We start from the raw sequence: 24,537 nt of genomic DNA on the forward strand, positions 1-24,537 counted from the left end.
AAAAAATATGACAGATGCAAAGTGAGCATAGGCTGTTGAAAAAATGGCGCCAATAGACTTGCTCAATGAAGGGATGCCATAAACCTTCAATTTGTTAAAAAAAACATAATCTGTGACAATGCAACAAAGCAAAAAGTACACCAAAACAAGGTGTGCCTGTATTAATGGTAGTGGTGATGCAAATGGCTAGCATCTTTAAGAACTCAACATGTACCACAAATGGTAATAAGCACTTTATGTTATTTTATCATCACAATGACCCTATGAGATTAGCATTATTATCCTAATTTTACAGATGAGGAAGCTGAGGCACAGAGTGGTTAAGTATCTTGTCCAGGGTCACACAGCTAGTTAGTGAAGGAATCAGTATTCAAACCCATATCTATCTGAAGCTTTTAGGCAGCAAGACTTCTGTCTTCCTGCAAGTATGTATATATGTAATATATAATTTGTTGATTTAAATCATGTGTTTTTTGAATCCTGATGCTCTCATATTTTGTATATATTCTTTATATCTGTAGTATTTTACTGCGTAGACCATGAGCTCTTTAAAGGTTTAGACACATACTAATTAACTTCTTTGTAGGAATCAGCAAAGGATTAGACATAAATTTTCCACTTGAAATAATTTACAGTACAGTAAGGATTGGGGGGGATTTGTCCTATTTGAAGATATTTTTTCTTTAATCTTCATTGTCAGTATTAGATGATTACTCATACAGAAATATAATAGGGTTCTTTGATCTGTCTAACCCTGTCATTTTATCCTTGGTATTTTTCCAGAATAACTTGCTCAGTACAAGAAAAGGTTTTAAAAGATAATTCTGTGATTTACATTTTCTTAATGTTAGAAATGGCATAAATTAGTGTGACTTCTAAACAGTAGCCCTGTAGAAGAAAGTCACTCTTAAATTCAGAGATCCTATTTCAATTTAATTTAGAGAAAGGGGTGCATGTGTATCAGACCAGTAATTTTGTTTTGAAATAGTGTGCTGGTTTTATTGTGTGGAGTCCGTTAATTTTCTGTATTTCTCCTTAGGAATAGACACCAAATAAATGATGTTTAAAGAAGGGGTTTGGCTTTTTAGATATTTTTTGGTCCATGTTGTCTTGAGATCAAATGAGATGGTGTTTGTGAAAATTCTTTAAAAACAAAAAGCTGTATGAGTGTAAAGTTAGGATGGTTTGGTTTTATTTGTATTAAACTAACATTTTTCTAGTAAAGTTATGCCTTCATATTATCAGATGCCCTCTCTAGGCATTTTCTACATAATTCGTGTTTGAAGGAATTGAGATAAACCATTTGTTGATGCTGTTATAAAAAAAGAATTGTGAGATTATTCCTAGAATCTTACAATTGGAATATATGTGATTTTGCCTAAACACAGTTTCTCCTTACCATGAAAGAAATATTGCTCTGCTACCACTCACACATACACAACCACACACACACACACACACACTACTACATACACACCCGCAAAAAGAAAAAAGAAAGAAAGAAAGGAGGTTGGGAGAGAAGTAAAAAAGAAGCTAGCTTTCCTAGCACTAGCAGATTTAAGAGTCATGTTGAAAAAACTAAGTTTCTTGGCTCTGGCAGCATTTGTAGTGATCATGACATTCCTTTATCCCCGTACGAGAGCAACCTAAGTAGACCCTGAAATCTTGGTGGTCATGGGCCACACAGATTTTTCCCTACATTTGAGAAAACATTCAAGACATGAGGAGTCATAGGAAAATATACAATTAGGGAGGAAGCAACCAAATAGTAATTTTTACAGATGTTGAGTTTCTGTGGCAGGGATCTACAGGCAGTTGCTTTGTAATTAATGTTTTTTGTATTCCCTAATGTGCTTTGTTCTTAACCCATTGCGAAGGCCTGTTAATTCAAATGTAAAGCTCTGTTGAATACCTTCAGAAGAAAGATTTATTTTCAACCTGAGGAGTTTAGGGATTTTTGTCTGAGGAAATTTAGATGGGAAAACGTTCCTGAAAGGAATTTACCAGACCTCTATGCATTCTACTTGAAATGGACATGGAAAAAAGTTTCTTCCCAAAAGATTCCCATGGTTGAGCCACCTGAATGATAACCAAGACTCACTTAAGGGATCTTTTAAAGATTGTGTTGCTATTCACCTTAATGAACTGTGTTTTTCCCTCATTCTATCTCAGATTCAGCCTGATTTTACTGCTTTTTCTAATTTTAGGAGCAACTTCTGCTTATCTCACACATTCCTATCTTTAATCTTAAATTTGATGTAAACTTACTTAGCAGATTTACCTGTTACTTCTTAACAGGTTTTTCAGAGCCCTATAAAGTCATATTGTCTTTGCCATTTTTAAAACAACTGTAATATTGGAAAATTGTCTTAATAGATACCAGGGATCCTTTACATCTCTTATATATTTATCTGCTTTAATATATAAACTTAGCTTTACCTTTTAAATCTGGTTTAATTGGCAGAGGCTTAATTAAGAAGCAAAATATCACTTTTTTAACTCATTACTTTTAGTGTGTACTTAATATATCATTTTTTGAGGTCAGTGGATTAGAACCCATTCTCCATTTATCTGTTTGTATCATATGATGGTGATGGAGAGAAGCAAATGGAAACAGATTTCACTTCCCCTTTTCGTCTGAGAGTTGTCAATTTTGAAGGTAGGGCAAATCTAGTAGTTGCCAGAGTAGTCAGAGTTGTGCTAATTTCTCAGGTAAATTGTAAAAAAACCCAGTACCTAGAATCACAACGCAATTTTGTTAGCCTGCAAAGAAACTTCATTGTAGCTCTGAATGTTTCACTCACTAAACTTAAGAATTTGATTAGCTCCTAATAGTGAGAGTTAATTGTTAAATTGCTCACCAGCTATCTATCTATCGATGGTTAGTGCCTCAAAATAGCTAACATTGCACTACCAGCATTTCTGAGGTTGATGAAGTCAAGGAGGAAAACAAGATACCAGTCCTCTTTAGTTTTCCTTGGTTCTAGAATAAAAATAAACTGTCAAAGGTTTATAAAATAACTTTGCATTTTTCAATTTCATTGCATACAATTTTTGAAAACTGGATTGATCTGAGCCAACATCTGTATATAAATACTTAATCAAGTAAACTATCTTGGAAAGGGGGCAAAAAAAGATCACTGATTTATAGAATTTTTAGCTAGGTTTTTTAAATCTGGGAACCAAGATGGCACAAGAGGATTGGGAGGATTGTACATGGAATAGCAAAGAAAGAAGATATTTGGGTAGCTATTCATATATATTACCTAGCAAGTCAAAGAAATATAACTTGACAACATTTTATGCCAAATAGGCATGGAGATTTCTATAAGTCAATAAGGAAAATGTAGACATTGCAATTAAAAAAAGATAACCAAAAAACTTCATGAGTGAGGATATCCAAATTGTTAATAAAATATGCAAATTTTATACACAGTGAGATACCATTCTAAAACTACCAGAATGGTTAAAAAAAAAAAAAGGCAATACCAAATGTTGGAGAGGAGGTGGAGCAATCGATAATCTCATCCATTGTAAATTGGTACAGACACTTTGTAAAACAATTTTGTAACATCTGCACTAAAAATAAGCATTGACATCTACTTAGATCAGATGGATATTAAAAATTTGGAAAGATACCACAGATATTGGTGTCATAGTTCATTCATTGGAATTAAGCTCTTTAGGTTACAGGGAGTCGAGGCCAAGTCGTGTTATCTTGCAGAATGAGAAAATTACCTAGGAACCACAAAATTCAGAATGTTCTGCCCACCAAGAAAGACAGAACTTCACTCTTTGAATACTCTTGTTACCATCACTCTTTACCCTCTTATCACCTGCTCCCAAATACAATTAACACAGCTTAATTCTATCCTATGCTGTTTCTCCTTTCTGTTTCATAGTTCTTGTTTGTTCATAACTTTTGCTTCCCCGTTCGACTTTAAGTTTTTTTTCCCTAGTTTGTAATGACCCCTTTCTATCTCTTGGCTTCTTTTTACCTTCAACTCTGAGTACTACTAACTACTAACTACTAAATGAGTACTACTAACTTTGAGGAAATCCCCAAAGTAAATATCCGAGAGAATCTGATTATCTTTTCATTTCAGCTTACATTGACTTGATTGCCAGTCATAATTGTGTAATTATTTGTCTGTTTTTTATGAAAAATTTTAAGTTCCATGAAGATGAGGAAGGTTTCTGTTTTATAATCTGATATTTTTGGCATTTAATATAGGGGCATAAAAACAGCACAGAGTAGGCAGAGGCCTTTTATGTCACTATCATCTAAACATATGTTTCTTTCATATTGAATCCTTTGTATTACCTGAAGATGAGAACTTTTAGTGTTTAAGGATATGGTTGAATTGGCAGTAACTACAAATATAGTATCCTGAAAATGTGTTGTATGATTTTGTGTAGGTTTTACCAGATTCACAAGTTTTTATACTACTTACCTTATATCTGCTACTAACAATTTAAACTGAATATTGCTAGGTTTTAGCTTACATCTCTTTCCTTGGTTAGTTTATAAATTGCTTGCAAAATATTATTTTAGATAAGAGATAAAAAAAGACTATCTGTAGTAGAATAATAGTTCTATATTATTGTAATAAAGATATTAAAGAAGATGAGATATGCTGTGAAAATCATTTTTTACAGTCTTGATATATTTGAATTTTTATTTAATCAGGAGTGAAAATTTCAGGTGGTCACTAGGACAGATGGAATTCTGCTTTTTCTATATTTGATGTGGAAAAATAATAGTGGGTGGCATGATTTACACATCTTGACAACAGTGAAAGCTGTTTTCTAATTTTACTTGCTGAATATATTGTACATAGGGGTAGGTAGAAATTTTTCTTAAAAAGATGTTGCTAATGTTGTCTTTATTGCCTGGTGAATATCCTGGACTTGTTTGATATTAAGGGATAAAAGACAACTGAGGTAGGAATAACAGGAATAGTATCAAAGTAGCTGAAAATAGTTCTGTCATTTTTCAGTTACGTATTTCATCCACATACTTGACAGAGGATATTTGATAGGAAGGCTTGTATCATTGTCTGTCTCCTAGTTCTATATTCCTTTCAGTAGTACCACTCTCATCTTTAGAGACGTGGAGTCCTTAGGCGTTTTAATATGTTATCATTTAATCTTTTCAGATGGTATTTCAGTATAGTTGTTATTGCCATTTTGCACACAAGTGAAATTGTAAGATTATGGGAATATAAGTAAAATATTAGACATATGTCTGACAAAATAGGTGATCGGTAAATGGTGACATTATTCCAAGAAAAAGCATCTAAAATTTTTGTACTATCTACCTCCACCATCCTTCTCCCCCAGCTTCGCCCCAGTTCTATTTCAGTTTTTTCCTCATGGCTGCATAGTTGAAAACTAAAAAAAATAGTTACCCCTTAAAAAAAATCTTTCCCAGACAACAATGTAAAAATTCAACTTTTAAAATCATTCCTCCAAATAGTTTGATTGATTAAATTTTATTGTGCTTTCCCTACTCAAAATTGGGCCTAAAAGTCACCCCCAGAGAACCTCTTTTGTTGCTCAGATGTGGCCTCTCTCTCTAAGCCAATGCAGCAAGTGAACCCACGGCCCTCCACCGCCCCCACCCCACCCCCCAATGTAGGACATGACTCCCAGATGTGTAAACCTCCCTGGCAACATGACAACATGAGACAGAAATCATGGGATGAGCTGGGACCTGGCATCAAGGGATTGAGAAAATCTTCCTGACCAAAAGGGGGAAGAGAGAAATGAGACAAAATAAAGTGTCAGTAGCTGAGAGATTTCAAACAGTCAAAAGGTTATCCTGGAGGGTATTCTTATGCATCATATAGATGTTCCTTTTCAGTTTATGGTGTATTTGAGTGGCTAAAGGAAGTATCTGAAACTGTAGAGCTATGTTCCAGTAGCCTTGTTTCATGAAGAGGACTGTGTAATGATACAGCTTTTACAGTGTGACTGTGTGATTGTGAAAACCTTGTGTCTGATGCTCCCTTTATCTAAGGTATGGAAAGATGAGTAAAAATACGGATTAAAAAAATAATAATAATAGGGTGACAAAAGTTAAAATGAGTAGATGGAAATACTAGTGGTCGGTGAGAGGGAGGGGTAAGTGGTATTTTTTTTCTGGACTAATGCAAATGTTCTAAAAAATGTTCATGGTGATGAATGCACAACTATGTGATGACATTGTGAACCATTGATTGTACACCATGTATGGAATTTTTGTATGTTAAGAATGTTTGTGAGACCCGGGCTCCCACCCTCCCAGCTGTGCCCCTGGCGCTGTCGGCTTGCGTCTTTGGATTCTTTATTGTTGCTCCAGGTTCCTTCAGGCCTGTGCATCTGTTGTTCCTGACACTCTTCGAGGTTAGAAAAAGGATAGGAACTTGCTCAGAATCTTTGCAGGACAGGACAAGGAAGGGAAATCTCAACATGGAAGAACTCTACAATGAAAGTGAAATTAAGCCTGAAAAGCAAGACAAGATGGAAAATGAAGAACAGCCACACGATGAGGGAAAGACAGAAGCAGCTTGTACTCTGGAAAACAAGGAAATGTTAGAAAATGAGGGAAAGGCAGAAAATAGGAAAAAGACACAAGATAAGGAAATGCTGAAGGACAAAGAAAATCCAGAGAAGGAGGGAAAGTCAGAGAATAGCAGAAAACCAAAAGAAGGAAATCCAGAGAGCAAACCAAGGGCAGCAGTAAAGCGCCCAGCTGAGGATGGTGTACCCAGAAAAGCAAAAAGAAAAACCAACAAAGGGCTAGCTGAGTATCTCAAGGAATATAAGGAGGCCATACATGATATGCATTTGAGTAATGAGGAGATGATAAGAGAATTTGATGAGATGGCTAGGGTGGAGGATGAGGTGAAAAAAACCAAACAGAAATTGGGGGGGTTTATGTGGATGCAAAACAGTTTACAGAACCCTTTCCACCCAAGGGGCCCAAGGGAGCTCAGGGGTGGCTGTAGGGCCTCACAAAGGGGCTTTGAAGACATTCCTTATGTGTAGTGCCTTTGGGCTTCACTTGTGTTTTGACTGATAAGAACATAGCCAACTCTGCTTTCTTATTCCTTGCATTTCCCAGGCAGGCATTTGCTAGCTCTATGCTTTAACCTTATGCTGATACTTTGCTTTAGGTGTCCCATTACCAGCCGCCTTTTGACCGACTTGCAGCGGTCTGTGTTTCAGTAGGGTATTTTCATCCATTGCATGGAAAAAAATGTTTATGATACATTGCTAAATTTAAAAAAAACTCGTTTGCAGAACCAGATACATAGTATCAGTTCATTTCTATAAAACCACAAAGATATTTACCTGGTAAGCTATGTAAAGAAAAAACTCTGAAAGCTGTGTCCGCTAAAAGATTGACAGTAGTTATCTATGGGTAACATTTTGTGTTTTATTGTTGTGCACTTGTCCATTTTTCCTTAAAAAAAAACAGACTCATTTTGTCATGAAGAAATAAAAGATAAAAAGATAGGAAAACAATACATAAGGAACCAAAAAAAAAAAAAAAAAAAAGAATGTTTGTGTTTTATCAGTAAAAATATTGAAAAAAAACAAATTTACTGTGCTTTTCTAACTATCTTTTAAAAGAAAAATATTCATTGGCCCTTTTCTCTAGGGCAAATTATAAAACAAGAGATGTAAAGGGCAGTGGTTGTGTTTTGTTATATCTCCTGCCACCTCCTTCTTTTTATTATTTGTTTTCCCCTATATCAATTTTCCTAGAGTAGAAATATAAAGGAAAACCCCATATTTGTGGAATGTAGAAAGGAGGTAGTAGCTAACATTATTTAAGTACTTATGATTTAATATAAATTTTGCAAAGCATTACTAAAGATTTCTTCACTATAAAGCATACTTCTTATATTCTTGTCTATTTTTTTCAAGTTCTGCTTTGTTTTAAAACAGATAATATCCGCTTAAAGCAAGTAATATGAAAGGCTCCAGTACTGAGTGATAAATGAATATAGAGGCTGAGATAGTTTCTGTCTCCAGCAGGGCCTTATAAGCAATGTGTGGACTTGTTCCTAGAAGAAATGGGGAGCCAAATAGGATTTAAAACAGGATGTGAAAGAACCAGATGTCTGTTTTTAAAGGACTACTCTGGCTGCACTGGAGAGAAGATTTCAAGGGAGGGGAGACTGTGATAGCTGGAAAGCTGCATGTTAAGCCAACTGAAATATCAGGTGACCAGAACTAGAGAATGGCAATAGGAAAATAAAGAAATTGACAGATTTAAGAGAGGTAAAAAGCAAAGTCTCTGGGTGTTGAAGCCACATGGCATAATCTGGAATTGAATCCTGGCTCCCTTATTTCACAGTGTGTGACTTGAAGACATACATAGAATCATTTATAAGATGGGTTTAATAATGGTGTCTATCTTACATAGACTACTATAAGGATTAAAAGAGATAAAGCCATTTAAAGCATTTTATATCATGCCTGGCACAAAGTAGATGCCCTAAGTACTAGATTTTATTGTTGGTGCTGTTGTTATAATTTATTATCCAAGGTGGGTCTCTTGAATTAATATATAAAATACCCATTTTTAATTACTCATCTGTTTCTTTTCATCAGTTCTCCTCCCAAAGGGAAAAAAAATCTGCCTTACTAATGTCTAGAAAAAAAATAAGACTGAATTTCAGAGTGTCAGAGTTGCTTTATTTAGAATCTTCTTATTGTGTCAGAAATTGGTTTCTTAACAGATTTTGCTACAGAAGAAGGACTGACAGCTTACTGAAAAACCTACTTTATTCCCATAGATTTAGAAATATGTTATGGAATCCAAAGCTCTAAAGTATAAGAGAGGAAGCTCTGAAATGATGGAAAGTGAAAGGAAATTTTGTGGCCCTTTCTTTCTACAGTACCACATAGTATTTGAGCATTTTTAGTGTTACTGTTTTATTTTGTTCTAGCATTCATTTAAAACTTAGTTTTCTGGCCTTAACTTAGAAGGATCTTTGCCGAAGGCACCGTCTGTTTGAGATATGGCCTCATCTCATAACAGCAGTTAAAAAAAAATTATTTTTATTAGAGAGCTTATAGGTTTGTAGAAAAATCATGCGTAAAATAGAGTTCTCATTCTACCCTATTATTAACACCTCACATTAGTGTGGTACATGTATTACAACTCAAGAAAGAACACTTTTATAATTTCAATTGGCTAGTTCAGATATTTCTATAAAGGAAATTTCATCTCATGCTCTGGTTTAGTAGAAGAAAATGTTAAATGAATAACCAAGTCCCATAGATGACCTTCAAAAGAGATGTTATAATTGGTACTGATTTTTAAATTATGTTACAGAAATGACTAAGGAATTTGAGGTAATTCTCTCTGGGTAGTTCATGGACTAATAGGAGCAAATGTTTCCCAGAATGATTTGGAAAAAGTATCTTGTTTACAGAAAAAAGTTACTGTATTGCCATTAGTTTCCAGATGGTTAGAATATGATAAAATAATTCTTTAATACTATTTTCTTCGACGTATTTTTAAATTTCTTTGATTTATGTGGTGCTGCAATTTCTGGGAATCATTGTGGGTTGAATCTTTCTGCAAATGTTTTATTTCTCCAACTAGATCAACAAGGGGGACCGTCTTATATTGGATATTCACTAGATACAGTTTTTAATTGTTTGCCTAAATTTTGGTATTTAGTATTTGGTATTAGGTATTAGTGTAGAGAATTCTATATCTAGACCAGCCATATAGTTTTAAAGGTTTTTTTTTTAAATAAGGGGCGCAAGAGTAGTTCAGTGGTAGAACTATCGCCTGTCATGCAGCAGACCTGGGTTCAATTCCCAGCCCATACACTTCCCAAAAACAAACAAACAAGCAAACAAAAGAAAGAAAAAACAAGCAAAAATTCAACAAATGGTGCTGCAATAATGGGATATTCACATGAAAAAAGAATAAAATGTGACCCCCACCATACAGCATTAAAAAAAAAATTGGTCTGGCCAGGGTGGCTCATCAGGGAGAGTCCTCGCCTGCATGCCAGTGACCTGGGTTTGATTCCCGGTGCCTGCCCATGCAAAAAAAGAAAAATTAAATCTGGGTAATGACTGTTTGGTCTAGCATTCTGAAAGTTACATTGGAGCCTATTTTCTCACTCATATCTTTCTGTTCTGCTTTGTAGGCTGCTACTCCTATAGAGGGCTCAATACATATTTACGAGGCTAAATGAGATTTTAACTTCTATGAGCATGAAATTGCGTCGTGCTTTTATTCCACTGTTTTTGGAGATAGATTAGCTGATGAATAGATTGTGCAAAATATCACATGTTCATCTCCCACATGATTAAAGCAAACTATAAAATTTAGCTGTGACATTAAGGGAGCTTTCTTTTAAAGTCTGGTTTTGTGCGTTTTTAGTGTTTTATTAGATTCATGAATTTGGACTATATGATCCAATTTTTAATACTTTTAAATGTTCTGAAAAGTCGAAGTACAGAGGGAATAATGTAAGGAAATTAGTCCAAAGGTTACTATTGGACTTTGACCAAAAGTAACCTTTCTATCAGCTTTCCAAGTATACTATTACTTGAAATGTGCTGCTGGCCCCCTCTAGTGGCTACTAGATTGCTTTTCTTTAAAGAAAAAAATGAAACAAGTATTTTAAAATAGCAAGGGCATGGTCTCATTACTGCAATATCCAGGAGTAAACCTTGTTCTGTGTAGGATGTGGTCAGTAAATGTTTCCTTGAACTAAAATGGCATTTCATGTTTGTACAAAATATGTTCAGGAATACTACTTTAAAATATTAGCAAATATGGGAAGGAAGGTTTTTATGCAAAATAATTTATATGTGGAATCTAAAAGCAGATATATTGTACAAACAGCTCCTACAGTATTCGAATTCCAGATTACTAATTTTAGGTAAAATTTGGTGTTTTCAAAATATCATACTGGTGATTAGAGATTATAAACTCACCTTCACCATCTTTTTTTTTTTTCCTTATGGGATGTGAAAAAGCCAGTGAATCTTTAAAGTATTAAAAATCATATCATTGATATCTTGAAAGCATGTTAAGATTTATTAAGAACATTTAACAGTATTTCACATGTGAGCACCAAGTAATTTCTTTCTATGTCTGTCCTTATTTCTCCAACCCTACTAACAAATAGCAGACCTTATAAATTCAAATGAAAATAGTTCCCTTCAAAGTGGATACCGTGGGAAGCAAAGTATGTGTCTTAACAACATTGTCACTTTTCAGAACAGTTTTATACCTTTTAAAATTATGTTTAGCCCTGATGACAAAGCTGTTTAACAAAAAATAACGCTAGTGGTATCAAATTGATATTACTATCTTTGGTGATAGATTTGATTTTTGAGGGAAATCCAAAACTAATTCAGAGCCCCGAGGTAGAAATAAGTAGGATGATCAAGCTTAATTACACTATTTTGAAGCTATTCCTTTAAAATAATGAAACTAAAAATTTAAGTTTTATTCTGTGGCTTCCAAAAATGATTTGAAATGGCTCTGCCTGTATTGTGGCTATGTTATAAAAATGATTCCAGTTGTAAGAGGATCATCAGAAATGTTTTGCATGATGGCAGGATCACTGGCAGGATTATAGACATTTCCAGAATGACTGATTCTTAAGCAGTGAGGGTTCATTAGTGCTTATTTGTTAATTATTAATATTTATAGTTACTTCAGTGTAGTTACTGATTACAATAGAGCCACAGATGAATCTTCATTATTTAAATTGAATAACAGTTAAATTGGAATTCATGAGTATACTATACTTTTTCTTTGGAATGATTTATATAACTTATAATGGAATTTATTTAAGTGAAACTTTATTAGAGGTAAAAATGCAATTAATGCTCTGCCTCCACATTCATTTATTAACTGTCACTTAAAATGTGTTGCATCAATATTGCTCTTTTGTTCTATCATGTCTTCATTATAAGGAGATAGTGCCTGTTTTGAAATAGTGGAATTTGAAAAAATAGATAAGGATACAAGAAATGTGTTTATAGTGAAGAAATGTTTAGTAAAGCTTGATAATAATCACATTTTATTTCAAGATATAAAAACAAATATGGCAGTTTTTATTTGCTCAGTTTAAGACTTAATATATGATATAGAGCAAGTAAGTTAGAGTAGACTCATTTGAATTTTAGATAATTTTCAAATAAATATCCAAAATCTGATTTTAGTATAATATTTGGATTGTAGATTGTAGGGTGGTATTGTATTTAAATGGACAATTCAGATTTTCTGTTTAGAAATGAATCAGGCACAGTTGTCTGAGATAAGTGACTACTGAAATATCTTATATTTTTACCAAATAGACCTGTCCTATTTTTATTGCAGTTTTCTATATTTACATCTAATGAAAAACTTTACCATAACAACAACTAAAATGTAGAAAAGCTATGCTTATAAAGTTAGCATTATTATTAAAAGAGAGAGGAAGAAGAAACTAGAACTATTTTGGATAAAGAACCTAGCTCAGTGCCTTGTTCCAAGACTTAAAATAAATCTCAATATCTGATAACAAGTCTTATTTTTTGTGAACTATATGATTGCTGTAAGCTGAAATCCCTTTTGGGTGATTCTGCCATATAGAAAGATTCTTAATAGTTTTCTTGGCACCAAAATATTTTCCCAAAATGATTTATTTTGTTTCATCTCTAAAGCATTGCTTTACTTTGAGATGTGGAGCACAATGTAAGTCTTGTTTTGATTCCATCTAGTTCTAACTTTAAATATATTTTGTTAGTAAATTCATAGTTGAGAACTTATTGCTGTAGCTTTTTAAATAGAATGTTTTATGAGCAAGCATTGTTAAAGTTTGACAATTTCACTCTGAATGTTTGGTGCTATTATCTGCTGGAAGTTTGAATGTTTAGAGGGTTTGTTATTCCCATGTATGCATTTTCTTTACCTGAAAGTAGCAATTTCATTTTCATGAACTGTTCTGCTCTTTTGGGTATGGATTTTGCCTGCCGTCTTCTACTTCTTCCTTCTTTTTTTCCTTTCTCTTTTTTTCTTTTAAATCGAATACCATCTGGTCATTGTTGATGGTGGGGGGAGGGAGACTGTCAGTGTTCTACCTTCAAATAATTGTTTCATACAACATACCAAAATTTATGGGATGCAATGGAGGTAGATAGTACTAAGTAAGAAATTGATAGCTCTAAATGCTTACACCAAAAAAAGAAAAAATAGTTCAGTGCAGAGACCTATCCTCAAAACTAGGAGAACTAGAAAAAGAAAAGCAAACTAAACCCAAAGTGAGCAGAAGGAAGGAAATAACAAGGGTTAGAGCAGTGACAATTGAAATAGAACACACACACATACACACACACACACACACACACACACACACACACATGATAGAATCAGTAAAACCAAAAGTTAGTTCTTTGAAAAGATCAATAAAATCAACAATACCTTTAGCTAGATGGGTAAGGTGAAAAACAGAGGACACAAGTAGTGGAAATCAGAAATAAAAAGAGGGGCATTACTACTTGTTCTAGTTTGCTAGCTGCCAGAATGCAACACACCAGAGACAGATTGGCTTTTAATAAAAGGGGATTTATTTCGTTAGCTCTTTAGAGGAAAGGCAGCTAACTTTCAACTGAGGTTCTTTCTTACATGGGAAGTCACAGGGCGATCTCTGCTGGCCTTCTATCCAGGCCTCTGGGTTCCAGCAACTTTCCCCAGAATAATTCCTTTCTGCAGCTCCAAAGACCTGGGCTGAGATGAGATATGCTGAGCTGCTTAGGCTGTGCTATGTTGAGCTCTCTCATTTAAGCACCAGCCAATTAAATCAAACATCATTCATTGCAGCAGGCAGACAACTGCAGATGTAATCAACAACAGATGAGGTTCACATGCCATTGGTTCATGTCCACAGCAGTAGAATTAGGAACCTTCATCTAGCCAAGTTGACACCTGAATCTAACTACCACGCTGCTCTTTTAGACCCAGCTGGCAAGAAAAAAAAGCTGTAAGAGGATACTATGAACAACTGTATGTCAATAAATCAGATAACCCAGATGAAATGGACAGATTCTTAGAAACACACAAACCACCTACATTGACTCAAGAAGATCTCAACAAACCAATTACTACTAAAGTGACTGAATCAGTAATCAAAATCTCCCACAAAGCCCAGGACCAGATGGCTTCACAGGGGAATTCTGCCAAACATTCCAGGAAGACAACTTCAATTCTGCTTAAACTGTTCCAAAATATTGAGGAGGAGGAAACACTGACTAATCCATTCCATAAGGACAACATTACTGTCATACCCAAACCAAATAAAGACACCACAATAAAACTACAGACCAGTATCGTTTATGAATATATGTAAAAATCCATAACAAAATACTACTGTACTGAATCCAACAGCATATTAAAAGAGTTACACAGCATGATCAGTGGGATTTATACCTGATATGCAGGATTAGTTCAAAAAAAAAATTACATCTCATGTCTATTCCCTGCCAATGTTACTAACACCTATAATCTCTATTTTTCTTTTCCCATTACTCTTTGTTTTTCTTGTTCATTTTTTGTCTTAGCATTTGAATGAACTGATCAACTGTATGATTCTAGTTCTTAATAGCTTTTAGGCATTTAATGGTGTCAAGATCCTAAATAGTAGCTATGGCCCCTTGGAGTTCCAAGGCAACTGTTTTGGTTTGCTAAAGCTGCCAGAAGGCAATATATCAGGTATGGAAAGACTTTTAAAAGGGAAATTCACTAAGTTGAAAGTTTACTGCAACTTTCTATAAAAATGTCCAAACTAAGGCATCCAGGGAGAGATATCTTGACTCAAGAAAGGCCAATCTGTAAGGCATATGGTGAGGTCTGTTTGTTCTTTCGCTTCTAATTTCAAACAGCTTCCCTGGAGGTGTTTTCTTTCTGCATTGCTAAACATCTGGGTCTTATGTTGCCTCTGTTGGCTCTGAAACTTGTAGAGACATGTCTCCATGGACACCACCTAATCAAAAAGTCCCACCCACAATTGGGTGGGCCACATCTCTGTGGAAACAACTTAATCAGTCTGGCCCTACAAGATTGGATCAGGGCTAAAACATGGCTATTCTGGGGTATATGATAGGTTCAAATCAGCACAGTAACATAGAGAAAGGTAGTCCATTTAAAGAATTCTGGAATATTTTGTTGATCTGATAATGGTCTGATAGAAGGATCATTGAATAGTCAGGAAAAGAAGATTTATATTTATCTTTGCATCTTATGGCCCATATTCTCAGACCCTCAGAGAACTGTTTCTTTATAGGGGTTTTGAAGATCCCTGATCATCTGAATTTTATGTACTAAGGATTTAGGATAAGGATGGATTTTTACTAGGGGGCCATTAATCTTGCATTATGAAGATCCAGAGGCTACTCTACGATAGACAATGGCTGAGACACTGAATTTCCCATATCTAGCGTAACTAGGCACTTAATACACACTTCTTTACTGGGTAAAGGTAAAAAGATGAGGGATCATGGTAATAAGAAAGAAAATGCAGTCCTCCTGCAAAGGTAAAGCCATTATATTTTGAGGAGTAATAGGGACGCAAAGGAAGGTTTTTGGAAGCTTGCCTTGGTTCTTTTAATTTTAGGTAACATTAGGCCCTCTGCAACCTTAAATTCATTGAGCAGTTTGGTTTTCTAACCTTTGGAAGTGAGAGCTCAATTGTCTTTCCCTCTGTTTGTTGATCATAATCTTTGCCTCATGTAGTTATTTTTAAAAATTAATGTCTACTCATAATCTTGTGCTGATTTGAAACTACTACATACCCCCAGAAAAGGCATGTTTAATCCTGATCCAATCTTGTGGTGGCAATTGTTTCTTTTAATCCTGATTCAATACCGAAAGGTGGAAACCCCTTTAATGAGATTATCTCTACAGTGATTGTAGTTGTGGTCTTTTAATTAGGTTACCTCTGAGAAGATATGGCACACCCAATTGTCAGTGTGGCCTTTTGGTTAGATGTAGATGTGATTCTGCCCATTCAGGGTGGGTCTTGATTAGTGTACTAGAGTCCTTTCAAAGGAACAACATTTTGGAGAAACCTCAGATGTAGATGCTTGGCAAACCGTTGCTTCAGAGCTCAGAGACACAGATGTTTGGGGATGCTTGGAGTGCCAACTGAGAGAGCGGATACCTAGACATGGCCAGAGCCTAGCACACATTGCCATGTGCCTTCCCATGTGATGTAAGCCAGAACCCAGAGGTGTGTTCCGGAGAAACTAAATGAAGGCCCATAGATGTTTAGAGAAGAAACCCTTGGCATCAGAAGCTGGAAGCAACAAGACCGGGGACAAGAAACAGCAAACACCAGCCACATGCCTTGCCAGCTGATAGAGGTATTCTGGATGGCATCAGCCTTTCTTTAGTGAAGGTAACCTCTTGTTGGTGCCTTAATTTGGACATTTTCACAGCCTTAGAATTGTAACTTGCAACCTATTATATTTCCTTTTTAAAAGCCATTCCAGGGTGGTGCAGCGGTGTCTCAGTGGCAGAATTCTTGTCTGCCATGCCAGAGACTGGGGTTCAATTCCCAGTGCCTGCTCATGCAAAAAAAAAGCCATTCCATTTCTGGCATATTGCATTCTGGGAGCTTTAGCAAACTAAGATACATCTCCCCTTTTTGCTTTTTAAACATGCTTTTTTTTTTTTTTTAATAATAGTTCATTTGTTCTTGTGGTTTGGTGTCATACCAGAAGCGCTGAAGTTACTGAAGCATTGCTTCAGATAAATGAACTATTGTTAATATCATTTACATAAAAATGAGAACATAAAAATTTTATTAATTGTGTAGAATCTTTATGTTCTTGTACCTGAAAGGACGTTTGCTAATTAAAATATCATGGGTAGACTTCCGGAGAAGATGGCGGCTTAGTAAGACGCGCAGGTCTTAGTTCCTCCTCCAGAAAAGCAACTAAAGAAACAGAAACAATACGAAACAGCTCCCGGAGCCACGACAGAGACCAAAAAGACAGCGTACCCCATTCTGGAACGGCTGAACGGGCAGGGAGAATCCGCTGCGGTGAGATACCCGAGGGGCGCGCGTTTTCACGGCCGGGGCGGCTGGCGACTGGGGTCCCCTCCACGCACGTGGCTCCCCGGTCTGACTGGGAACATTGGATAGTGGGGCCCTCCCGCCACGCTTGGCGTCTCAGGCCAGCTGGGCAATTTGGACCGGCACTCTCCCAAGCTGCGGCGGCCGGCAACCCCCTCTCGACGCGTGGTTTCCCGGGCCGACTGCGAGATTCGGATTGGCAAGTTAAAGGAGCCACAGCATCTTTTACTGGTGGGCCCCGCAGACAGACGAGCACCACGAGCGCCACCTACTGGGCAGGAAAAGAAAAACAACCCAGAGATTTCACAGAAAAACCTTTCAACCAGCCGGGTCCCACACCCAGGGAAATCTGATCAAATGCCCAGACACCAGCAGAAAATAATGGATGACGCTCAGAAAATTAAAGATATGGCCCAGTCAAAGGAACAAACCAATAGTTCAAATGAGATACAGGAGCTGAGACAACTAATGCTGAATATACGAACAGAAATGGAAAAACTCTTCAAAAACCAAATCAATAAATTGAGGGAGGACATGAAGAAGACATGGGCTGAACAAAAAGAAGAAATAGAAAATCTGAAAAAACAAATCACAGAACTTATGGGAGTGAAGGACGAAGAAGAAAAAATGGAAAAAACAATGGATACCTACAATGGTAGATCTAAAGAGACAGAAGCTACAATTAGTGAACTGGAGGATGGAACATCTGAATTCCAAAAAGAAACAGAAACTATAGGGAAAAGAATGGAAAAACTTGAGCAGGGGATCAGGGAACTGAATGACAATATGAAGCGCACAAATATACGTGTTGTGGGTGTCCCAGAAGGAGAAGAGAAGGGAAAAGGAGGAGAAAAACTAATGGAAGAAATTATCACTGAAGATTTCCCAACTTTTATGAAAGACCTAAATTTATATATCCAAGAAGTGCAGCGCACCCCAAAGAGAATAGACCCAAATAGGCGTTCTCCAAGACACTTACTAGTTAGAATGTCAGAGGTCAAAGAGAAAGAGAGGATCTTGAAAGCAGCAAGAGAAAAACAATCTGTCACATACAAGGGAAACCCAATAAGACTATGTGTAGATTTCTCAGCAGAAACCATGGAAGCTAGAAGACAGTGGGATGATATATTTAAATTACTAAAAGAGAAAAACTGCCAACCAAGACTTCTATATCCAGCAAAATTGTCCTTCAAAAATGAAGGAGAAATTAAAACACTTATAGACAAAAAGTCACTGAGAGAATTTGTGACCAAGAGACCAGCTCTGCAAGAAATACTAAAGGGAGCACTAGGGTCAGATACGAAAAGACAGAAGAGAGAGGTATGGACTAAAGTGTAGAAAGAAGGAAAATCAGATATGATATATATAATACAAAAGCCAAAATGGTAGAGGAAAATATTATCCAAACAGTAATAACACTAAAAGTTAATGGACTGAATTTCCCAATCAAAAGACATAGAATGGCAGAATGGATTACGACCCAGCAATACCACTGCTAGGTATCTACTCAAAGGACTTAAAGGCAAAGACACAGATGGACATTTGCACACCAGTGTTTATAGCAGCATTATCTACAATTGCAAAGAGATGGAAACAGCCAAGATGTCCATCAACAGACGAGTGGCTAAACAAACTGTGGCGTATACCTACGATGGAATATTATGCAGCTTTAAGACAGACTAAACTTATGAAACATGTAATAACATGGATGGACCTAGAGAACATTATGCTGAGTGAGTCTAGCCAAAAACTAAAGGACAAATACTGTATGGTCCCACTGATGTGAACCAACATTCGAGAATCAGCTTGGAATATATCATTGGTAACAGAGACCAGCAGGAGTTAGAAACAGGGTAAGATAATGTGTAATTGGAGCTGAAGGGATACAGACTGTGCAACAGGACTAGATACAAAAACTCAAAAATGGACAGCACAATAATACCTAAGTGTAATGTAACTATGTTGGAACACTGAATGAAGCTGCACCTGAAATATAGTTTTTTGTTTGTTTGTTTGTTTGTATCTTTTGTTTTTGTTTTTTCTTTTTCCTTTTTATATATATATATATATATTTTATTAGTATTATTATTTTAATTCTCTTCTCTATATTAACATTTATATCTTTTTCTGCTGTTTTGCTAGTTCTTTTCCTAAATCGATGCAAATGTACTAAGAAATGATGATCATACATCTATGTGATGATACTAAGAATTACTGATTGCATGTGTAGAATGGAATGATTTCTAAATGTTGTGTTAATTTCTTTTCTTTTTTTTTGATTAATAAAAAAAAATTAAAAAAAAAATCCATTGCACAACCCAAACAGTGAAAAAAAATATATATATATATATATCATGGGTAAACAATAGCTACCTTAGTTATGTAATGAATTTCAGGATCTAGAGCACAGGAGATGTGAAGTATCAATGGAAATGTTTTATAGAATATATTCTCTGTAATTTTAATGTTTATAAATCTTAATCTTGAAAACCGAGATTTTAATGTAATTGTTGCTACTAGGTTTGATCCTAAAAGTAACTAGGTCTTATTTTATTTCTTAAATTAAGTTTTCAGTGCTTATCTTTAGTGTTAAAACAAAAACATTTCATGTCTCAGAAATCTAGGATTTTCCCCTAATTCAAATGAAAAATTGATAACTCTCAATATCTGATAAAATCATAATAGAGAAATAACCGTAATAGAGATGATATGATATACTGTCACACTACAATAATACAGATGCCTTGTGATTTTTCCACAGAAGAGTTTTGATTCACTGTGCTTTAACAATTAACAATAGAAAGTAATTAGTTTTTGTTCTAGTTTGCTGGTTGCCAGAATGCAATATACCTGGGCTTTTAAAAAGGAAAATTTACTAACTTGCAAGCTTATAGTTCTAAGGCCGAGAAAATATCCCAATTAAAACAAGTGTGTAGAAATGTCCAATCTAAGGCATCCAGGGAAAAGTACCTTGGTTCAAGAAGGCTGATGAAATTCAGGGTTTCTCTCTTAAGTGAAAAGGCACAGGGCGAACACGGCCAAGGTTTCTCTCTCATCTGGAAAGGCATCATCTGCGAGCTTTCTCTCCTGGCTTCCTGTTTCATGAAGCTCCCTGGGAGGCGTTTTCCTTCTTCGTCTCCAAAGGTCACTGACTGGTGAACTATGCTTCTCGTGGCCATGTCATGCTTCTCTGCTCCCTCTGAATCTCCTCCTTTCTCCAAAATGTTTCCTCTTTTATAGGATTAGATTATCTCAGGGAGGTGATCTAATCAAGGTCTCAAACATACAGTATTGAATAGGGATTAGAAGGAACAGCTGCCTTTACAAAATGGGATTAGGATTAAAACATGGCTTTTCTTAATCTTGAAAATCGAGATTTTAATTTAATTGTTGCTGCTAGGTTACATACATCCTTTCAAACTGGCACGGTTATCCAAAATACTTGTACAGGTTTCAGGTATTTGGAAGTTTTTTTTTTTCAAATATTCAATTGCTTTGTTTCAGTTGTTAGTACTGCATTTATATTAGGGAACATGAGCTTTAAAATTGATTCTCTGAAGAATGCCAACCTCATTGAAATTAGATTAAAATACTTTCACAATGCTGAGTCTTAATTCTGTCCCAACATCCAGGAATCCAGTTATCTTCTATGGTGTGATTACTTAAAGACAAGAAAAATTGGAAACTGCCATTGTGGCATGAGCTTCTAAGGTAGCTACAAAAAAGAAAAAGTTATAATCTGCTTCCAGAAGCTCAAGTCCAGTAGTAATTATAAAATATAAACTACTCTAATTGGATGGTAAATGCAGTAGTCATGTTGTGGTAAGACTGGTTGAGAACAAATTGCAGGGTCAAACTGCCTAGTACAATAGGAAAGGTTTCTTTGAGACAGTGGTTTTTGAGCTGTGTCAAAGTTTGTGATTCACAGTTTAAAGAAGTAGTACCAAAAGTTCTCCTGTTACTACACTTACAGTCCACTATCCAAGTAGATAATAGGTAGGTAGTAAATTTCTAAATTAAACTGCAATTAGGAGTTGAAAAAGCATTGCTTAATGCCAGTAGGTTGTTTATATTTCTTGTGTGAACCCAAATTACTAATTATTGTTTTAGTAATCATACTATTTTATAGGAAAACTTTTGTTTTCTCTTAAACATTTTTTTTTTTGATTTTTTTCATGTAGTTTACTTTTTTTTTAGACTGAATCTGGATATGGATCTGAATCCAGCTTGCGTCGACATGGCTCAATGGTGTCACTGGTATCTGGAGCAAGTGGCTATTCTGCAACATCCACGTCTTCATTCAAGGTTTGTGGTTATCATTGCTTTTAAGGCAACATAAATTGAGTGAATTTAGTATTGAATGCTGTGAACAGAACTTATCTGATAGCTTTTTTAAAAGAACTTTTCTGCAAAGTAACCTGTTTGAAGTTGTTACAGATTAAAATTTTAAGGAGTAAAATATTAATTCATACAAATATAAAATGAACAGGGTCAAAGATTTTATTTCATTTGTTAATTAACGAGGTAAGATGTAAAGAAAAAAAATGTTTCATAGGAGAATTTGAAGAACAGACACATATATAGGCAATGAAGAATGCTGAAATGAATTTGCTAATATATACAAAACTGGTCAGAATTTTCATTTCACAGATGAAAATCAGTGCATCTCCACTGGACAAAGCTCATTTGTTTCTCTATGGACAAAAATCTTTTACATTACTCTCAGTTTTCAACTATTGAGAAATGTTAGAGAGTTCAAATGTAATGAAAGTCAAAGACTTCTAAATGACCAGATAACACCCCCATAAGGATCCCATAGATGACATTGACTGTTCCATTGAAAAGACATCCCCTTTTTTGTATGTTTTGCAGAAAGGCCACAGTTTACGTGAGAAATTGGCTGAAATGGAAACCTTTAGAGACATTTTATGTAGACAAGTTGATACTCTGCAGAAATACTTTGATGCCTGTGCTGATGCTGTATCCAAGGATGAACTTCAAAGGGATAAAGGTTAATTAGGCTATTACAGCTATTTTTTCTTGGAGAATGAATGGATTTAAAGCCTCTTGATCTTAAAGGGTAATGATGTCTTTAAGTGATAAGGGTAGTTTAGTCACTTTGCTGCAAATTCCCAATGTAACTGATTTCAGTGTCTATATTACTTGGGTACTTTCATAACATGGTAATTCATTTATGATCCATTTAATATTGTCAGATGATACTCTTTATTTCCTTAAAAATATATAGTATATATCATATCGGTAATGGGACATTTCACATTATTATGTCTAATAGTTACCCCATGATGAATCCTAGAGGCAAGTATTGTTAAATCCTCCAGATATGGAATCAGTCCATCTCTTTCCCTTCCTAACTCTCCCATTCTATTTTCTTCTCTCCTCCTTTCCCCATCCCCAACTCTTCCTCCCTCTCTCCTCCTCTCTCTCTTCCCCCTTTTCCTTTTCTCTTCCTACTTTCTTTCTCTCCTTTTCTTTATTTCTCCTTTTCTCTCACTTTATCCTCTCCTTCCCTTCCTCCCTCCCTCTATTCCTTTCTTCCTTCCTCCTTTCCTCTGTTTTCTCATAGAAAAAGAAATCAATAATGGAGCCAAATATAAATTTTTAAATAACTTTGAATGTGTTCTTTATTTTAAAGAGAGGGTCTTCAGTTAACTTACTCTTTTTTTTTTTAAGTAAGCAGATAGAAAATTCTTTGAATACATATGTGAGAGAACATATGGGCACTCTTGCAGGAAAAGAAATGAGAGGCCAAGAAACAATGTGGGGCCATTTGCTTTTATAGATTAGCTTTACTTACCCCGCCCGTCCCCCCACACACACACACTTCCTTGTTCGGGGCTTTCTCTTCTCCTCCCTTCTCTCCAGGGTGGTGCCTAGTGGTATATAGTGCATTTGGGTGGGTTAGTTGCCTCCACCCTTCTCTATAGAGGACTCACCTAGATGGGGGTCATTTGGCTCCAGGTGGGTGGGTCAGCTGCCGCTGCCTGGTGTTTTCCTGTAAGTGGATAGCCCTAAGCAGGTTGTCTGTCCAAGACATGGGCTCTCCTGACCTTGATTAACCACTGTTGCACAAGGGCTCCCTCATATTTTTTTCTTTCCCTCTTCTAGCCTACCTCAATTTCCCCGTCAGAGAGTTCTCACCCTAAATCTTAAGGGTTGCTGAAGGATGAGGACCTGTTTTCTGTAGCTGCTTCCTGCTTGTCAGAGTCTTTAGGACCTGCCTAATAGTACATAGAGCTGTTTCGGTTTCTCATTTAAGTGGAGACAGGTGGTTAAAACAACTGAAAGTCTTTGCATCCGCATTGGTGTGAAAGGCTTTTAGTCTGTAAGAAATAAGCTTGGTGAGAAGTTAAAAATGCAAGGGCCACCCATAGCAAGAGAAGGGTAGAAGTGAGTGGGCCAAAGACGCATTAGCCAAGAGAGACTGGGGAGGAGGGAAGGAAATGGCCATTATTTAGGTCTAACAGTGAATTCTAGCTGGGAGACCTGCTCCTGCTTAACTGGGGAATAAGAGAGACAGTTAAGGGGTGCAAGAATAAGGTTTAGGGATAGTCACATGGAAAAAGAATGAAATGTGACCCCCACCACCATACAGCATAAACAAAAAATAATGAGGTTTAGAAGGGGTTTGAATGATTGAGCTGCTGCCGTGCTGGCCCAGATATTTACTTGAAAAATTTAGTATTATGTTTTTAATGGCCAGGGCAAAAATTACCACTATTTTTCTGATGGTAAAATCACAGCATTTAAGAGATTGAGTATTTTGGAGCAGCATTAATTGGGGTTCTCTCTTTTGTGAAAAGGTCTTTCTCTTTTCACATTGCTCCATGAACGTAGAAGACTAAATGTAAAGATTTAGCCTTTTTGTTTTTGTTTTAGAGCTCAGGTGAGGGAAATTAGCTCTGCTTTTTGACTTAAAAGTCCCTGGAGGCAGGGCTTTGGTTGTAGTTTGACTGAATACTGCATACTTTACTTTTACTGTTTTTTTGGTTAATGAAACCGCTTTTAGAGATTAAAATATTTGACAAACTACAACAGAATTTTTGTATTGTTTTTCTTTTACACATGTACTAGAGTTATGTTAACAGGTGAAACATAGTTTGTGTAGTTGCCTTGTTCTCTCCTTTCAAGTTCTGACATATGGCTGACCACCTTGACTTTTAGAGAAGCCTTAGAGTAGTGTAACTGACAAGTAAATTTTGTTGTTCCCGTGATTTGTAACTTTTAACATTATGCAGGTAAGTATTAGGATAGAACATTGTCAAGTTTTAGGAATTTTATACAATTTTTAAATATGTGAACAGCATTTTACATTTGCAAATTTAGCTAATAGGATAGAAAATTTCTTTTAATTATCAAAATACTTTTCATACACTTTTTTAATGTAATACGTTGAACCATTTTGTACCTTTTACAAGGTGAG

The 24,537-nt window shown here is 35.7% G+C and overlaps 2 protein-coding genes across 5 annotated transcripts in view; both read left to right on the forward strand.

Annotated features, from left to right (window-relative positions):
- The window catches only part of CERT1 (ceramide transporter 1), a 136,994-nt gene that overhangs the window by 47,430 nt on the left and 65,027 nt on the right, over positions 1-24,537 (forward strand). For all 4 annotated transcript variants that reach the window (XM_077139437.1, XM_077139436.1, XM_077139435.1 and 1 more), the window contains 2 exons: positions 21,291-21,398; positions 21,966-22,104. In XM_077139437.1, the coding sequence (XP_076995552.1) occupies positions 21,291-21,398; positions 21,966-22,104 (247 nt within the window). The remainder of the gene's footprint in view (positions 1-21,290; positions 21,399-21,965; positions 22,105-24,537) is intronic.
- On the forward strand, positions 6,272-7,519 carry LOC143665699 (transcription elongation factor A protein-like 4). The gene has a single exon (XM_077139439.1). It carries the CDS (start codon positions 6,454-6,456, stop codon positions 7,030-7,032), a length of 579 nt encoding a protein of 192 aa, XP_076995554.1. The 5' UTR covers positions 6,272-6,453; the 3' UTR covers positions 7,033-7,519.

This window comes from Tamandua tetradactyla, chromosome 21 (genome assembly GCF_023851605.1).
Source record: "Tamandua tetradactyla isolate mTamTet1 chromosome 21, mTamTet1.pri, whole genome shotgun sequence".
NCBI lineage: Eukaryota > Metazoa > Chordata > Mammalia > Pilosa > Myrmecophagidae > Tamandua > Tamandua tetradactyla.

Coding starts and splice junctions, on each gene's coding strand:
- LOC143665699 (XM_077139439.1), top strand. CDS start 6,454: ATGGAAGAACTCTACAATGAAAGTGAAATTAAGCCTGAAAAGCAAGAC.